The 5,575-nt window shown below is 43.7% G+C and overlaps 1 protein-coding gene across 1 annotated transcript; it reads left to right on the plus strand.

Annotated features, from left to right (window-relative positions):
- Positions 1 to 1,783: 1,783 nt before the first annotated feature.
- LOC104946150 (uncharacterized) lies at positions 1,784 to 4,229 on the plus strand (the record flags this gene model as incomplete). Its single annotated transcript, XM_010771909.1, has 4 exons — positions 1,784 to 2,092; positions 2,195 to 2,328; positions 2,566 to 2,877; positions 4,091 to 4,229. Coding segments are annotated over exons 1-4 (731 nt in total), but the record flags the coding sequence as incomplete, so codon positions are not given.
- Positions 4,230 to 5,575: the final 1,346 nt, after the last annotated feature.

Here is a 5,575-nt window from a genome sequence, read left to right on the forward strand (position 1 = left end):
AGGAATACATATTATCAAATACATTATTTTCCTCTTGTGCCACCAACGCAACAGTATAAACTAAAAAGAAGACAAGAAATCCATTCACCAGATTCCTTACCAAATGACCATGATATTTGACTATTGTTCGGCATGAGGAAGTTGTACATTTTTCACCCCATAAACTTCAACGTGACCTTTAGAGCAGTGGTTCCCAACCTTTTTTTTACCAAGGCACCCCTGAAAATATTTCTCGACCCCAAGGCACCCCAACTTTTTTGTAGATTTAAAAACCACTTCAGAGCTTAAACTAAAAACCATAAATACACCATAAATTGGTTTTCAAATGTGTATTTAATTGAATAGAACATTTTATAGAACAAATAATGTATTCACACATAATGACAAGAACCAGACTAAAAATGTCAACACCATTTCTATGATGAATTCAATATTATAAAAAGGCCTACTAAGTAAGCTCTTTTGTTTTGGCTGAAAATAGTAGGCCTACCTGTGTAAAAACACGAATACATATCAATACAGTTATTATTTTACATTTGGATTTCAAAAGAGGCAGGCCTATGATCACTTAGATTAAATAATAACTTAATAGAATTGGAGGGATGAAACAATGCCCTCTGACCTGACTGTGGCCATGTGACTCATCAACCACATCCCAAATATGAAACATTCTGCATTTCGCTATCCAGATAATACTGATTGACAAAATCATAAATCATACATTTATAAGAAAGGCACACAAATTAACATCCAAACATAAACATTTCTCAGACCGTTACACGGTGCTAGTGCGACACTTGTGCCTGCTTTTGTGAGCAGAGTCTCTTGATGCGTGGGGGGATAGTGGACAGCGCAACGCGGAGGTCCTGCTCAACTGACAGCCGGGTCCGGGTCTTGTTTTTGACATATGCGAGTGAGGAAAACGCCAGCTCGCACAAGTAGGAGGTTGGAAACTGTAAAAGCACCTTGATGGCACTCTCTGAGAGGGATGGATACTAGTGTCCCACAAGCAGCCAAAATATATCCAGGCGTAGTTCCCCGTGCTTCAGTTTCAGGGAGCGGTCCATAGATAGCTCTGCGAGTTCATCCTGAGCTCTGCTGTTTAAACTTGTGGCTGATATTAATGTTATTTTAGACTTCTTTTGCACTGCTGTTCCATCATGTTCTGTCATCCCTGCCTGTGTTGTTGAGGGCTGGGGTGCTTCTTTATTTATTGTCACTACGTAACGATCCATCTTGAAATTATTTGGCGCGAGGATAAAAAGCTGCTCTGCACACCGTAAACAATGACGGCTGACGTAAATCATGAGAATTTAAGCTGTTTAATATTTCTAATTCTGAGCAATATATGTTTTATTAGCTTATGAACTCCATTGTACATGTAATAAAATAAAGTATATGAAGTGAAATTTATTAAGTGAGAAAAAAATGTGGAACATAAAAATACGTTTTTTTGCGGCACACTTGGACAGTGCTCGCGACACACCAGTGTGCCGCGGCACACCGGTTGGGAACCACTGCCATAGAGAATGAATGAGAGATTGTTTATGCATTATCATGGAACAATCATGAAACAATCCCCGGGGACCGCGGCTGCCCATTAGGCTACAAGCTACAGACATTACTGACAGACATATTAAAAGCTACCAAACAATCACACTACTTCAAGTTTAGGAGTACATATATATAACACCCTCACCCTTTTGAGGTTCCGGACAGCCATAAACAGAGGCAGTAAAGCTGGATGGCAAAATAAACAAAAACAAATCTATTCCAATCAATTTCATTAAAAAGCTAAATTGTGACACACTAGAACTAGTTTTTTCGATCCATATCTTAAAGACATCCAGCACACATCACTAGTGATTTAGATTACACAGATGTGTGGTTATCTGATGGTATAAACTGGTAGACTAACTGCATGTTCTGCCTCTCAGGGTCCAGAGATGGAGGTTCCTCTGACGCTGCTGGTGGAGGCTCTGTGTGAGCTGCGCTGTCCGGAGGCCATCCAGGGCCTGGCCGCCTGGAGCCTCAGCACCACGGGCCGAAGCCTGGGCTGGCTGCCCTCCGTGGCCCTGCAGGCGGAGGGACGGTGAGCAGCCCCACCTCACACACACATCCTCAAGGCTAAGCATATCCATGTGATTGTTTGGCTATTTGGTTCCTCTATTTAAAAGTGTGTTTGTTTGTTCAGGTTTGAGAAGGCAGCTCTGGAGTATCAGGATCAGCTGTCTGCCGCCACAGGGATGGACTGCAGCATCAAAAGCCCAGAATGCAGTCTGCTCAAAATCTCCAGCAACACCAGCAGCCCCAAACACACCAGCAACGGTAACCAGAGATATCCACAGTATACGCAGGCCAACTGCTCTGTTCTTACATCTGCACCGCACTCACTATGTCTACATTGTAGTTAATGACCCCGAAATTAAATAAGTTACAAAGATAAATTAATTTGCTTTTTATAATTTGCTGTAGTGTATGATTTGTTAGATACTACTGTTAAGACTAACGTCGTCATTGGACTGCTGCTTTTAATAGTTTTCTTTGGGCGGGTTCCTCTAAAAGGGGACAGCAGGAAGACTGTGCTGCTGAAGTCCAGCGAGTGCTCTCCTGAGGTGATCAACTTCCTGGCCAACAAGGCGTGTCAGTGTTACGTGGCGCTCTGTGATTGGTCCTCTGTGAAGGAGTGGCAGGCCGCCGTCAACGGCCTCAAACAGAACTCCACCAACCCCGTCGGCATCAACCTGAGGACAGACTTCAACTACATCCAGGCGCTGAGCCGCTTTGAGGAGGGGGACCTGGCGGAGTGTGTGGCTCAGCTGGAGCTGCTGCCGGGGGAGGACTGCAGCGCGCTGAGCAGCAGCAAGGACAAGCTGGGTGAGAGACGGCACACACACACTCTTTGAACTGTAAATACTTTAGCTTTTTATACTAAAAGATGAAATGTAATCGTGTTTAATGGTATTCATAGTAGCTTTAAACACAGTGATGCAAATAAGTCGCTTTTTGGCGCCTCCTGCTTTTTTAACGGTGATTTGGGTGACTAGTGTAATTTGTGGAGAACCGAAGAGTTTTCGTTTGGGGGGGGGGGGTGGAGTCCGACGGACGGACGTACAACTTCTCACTTCAAAAAAGAAGAAGAAATCTGGACCGCAAAATAATTAAACAAGTGAGTGCCTGTTTATCCTGGCCAAGGACAGGTTCCTTGAACACAAAACGAGCGTAACGTGTCTTCACGTGGTATATGTCTCGTCTGAAAGGAGTGCTGACGAAGAGCACCGGAATGCTGCTCCAGCTCTTCAAATATTGCAGTACCCATAAGGAGCCGTACACACGTTTGCGTGGCTGTGTCTTTAGTTGTAAGCACAGTGGCGATCTGTTGTTATTAGCATCTGGTTAGCTAGCTATGCTAACGAATTTAACTCTCCAAAAAAAAAACGGATGGGAAAAATTGTTAAATAATATGCGTTTATTATTGAGCTTTTTTTTTATTGAACAATTGTGTTCATGGCAGATTATTTTAACTGGATAATATGACTGGAGAGATGCTCAGGTGTACTTGAGCAAGTCACCAAACCCGTTACTCCTCTGGAGCAAGGGGTTTGGTGGGTTTATACCTTTTTAAATAATGTGTAAAGGTCCTATTTGTACAAATGCATGTGTGAATTTCCGGCCTGTGTGTGAATGAATATCAAATAACAGGCAACATTGAATTTACCCTCATTGATTCATAAAGTATGTCTTCTTGCTACAATACTGCTTTATTGATAAAGCACTTTAAAACCTCTAGACCAAAGTGCAGTTCAGAGAAATATATATATTTTTAGAATAAACAAGAATAAGAATACAACATTATACCATTTTAAATGCAAAATTCTAAACTGGGTCGACAGAAAAGAGGAGTTTTAATAAGCGATGAAAAAAAAGAAGAAGAAAAACAGACAATGTAGAGACCTGTCTAATGTGAAGGGAATGATCGGTCCACAGTTTAGGGGCTGCAGCAGTGAAAGCAACCCTGTCAGCATCACCCTGAGGACAGATTTGGATGAGTTTGTTCTTCTAAATGTTCTTGTGTGCCTTTGCTGTTCAGATCTGAAGCGGCTGCTGCCCTCCATCAGTCCTGATCCTACGGAGCTACAGAGAGCCATCGAGGTGCAGCTCCTCCGCAGCTCTGTGAGCGCCATGAGCAAAGCCCTGCAGCAGGAGCAGATGACCGCAGCCAACCCAGAGTGAGTAGCCTATAGGGGAAAGCAGAATCCCTCATCGGTATAGCTTTGACTCAACAGATGTAGTTTGCATGATGTCCGACCCTGCCATGGTTTGTATTTATGGAGGTTTTTATAGTTGTTCTGAAAGGCCTCACTGAAAGGAAACCATAGTGTTGCACTTGGTTGTAAACACAGTGCCATCATTCTGCAACCAATGCCTAAAATTGAATGATCCAATGCCAGTATCTTTGACGGCACCAGTTTCTATACTAATTTGTACTTGGTTATTTTAGTCCCTCCTTTTTTTTTATTACATTGCATTGCATTTAGCTGACGCTTTTATCCAAAGCGACTTACAATAAGTGCATTCGACCAAGAAGATACAAACTTGAAGAAAACAATCATATAAGTACATCAGGTTTCATAGAGCCAAAACATTTCAAGTGCTACTCAACTGGCTTTAGATAAGCCAGTCCTTTATTAGTATATAAGTGCTTTGTTAGTAATTCTATCGCTCGAAGTGGAGTCGAAAGAGATGAGTTTTCAGTCTGCGCTGGAATATGTGTAAGCTTTCTACTGTCCTGATTTCAATGGGGAGCTCATTCCACCATTTTGGAGCCAGGATAGCAAACCCACGTGTTTTTGCTGATTTGAACTTGGGTCCCCCTCGCAGTGCGGGTGCAGTGAGCCGTTTGGCTGATGCAGAGCGGAGTGCACGTGCTGGGGTGTACGGTTTAACCATGTCCTGGATGTAGGAAGGGCCAGAACCATTCACAGCATGGTACGCAAGTACCAGTGTCTTGAAGTGGATTCTAGCAGTTACCGGAAGCCAGTGAAGGGAGCGGAGTGGTGTGGGAAAATGTTGGAAGGTTGAAGACCAGGTGAGCCGCTGCATTCTGGATGAGCTGCATAGGTCGGATGGCACATGCAGGTAGACCAGCCAGGGGGGAGTTTCAGTAGTCTAGGCCTGAGATGACGAAAGCCTGAACCAGAACCTGCGTCGCTTTCTGGGTCAGGAGGGGACTTATCCTCCTGATGTTGTAAAGAGTGTATCTGCATCAGCGGGTTGTAGCAGCGATGTTTGCAGTGAAGGACAGTTTGTTACCTAGGATCACACCCAGATTCTTGCAGTCTGAGTCGGGGAAACAACAGAGGACCCGATGTTGATTGTTAGGTCAAGAGTGCGACAATCTTTTCCCAGAAGAAAAAGCAGTTCAGTCTTGTCAAGCTTGAGGTGATGAGCAGACATCCACTGAGAGATGTCAGCTAGACAAGCAGAGATGCGTGCGACGACCTGGGTCTCTGAGCGGAGAAAGACAGAATGAATTGGGTGTCGTCAGCGTAGCAATGGTATGAAAAACCATAGC

The sequence above is a fragment of the Notothenia coriiceps genome, unplaced genomic scaffold, assembly GCF_000735185.1.
Source record: "Notothenia coriiceps isolate Sejong01 unplaced genomic scaffold, NC01 NC01_scaffold00010709, whole genome shotgun sequence".
Taxonomy (NCBI): domain Eukaryota; kingdom Metazoa; phylum Chordata; class Actinopteri; order Perciformes; family Nototheniidae; genus Notothenia; species Notothenia coriiceps.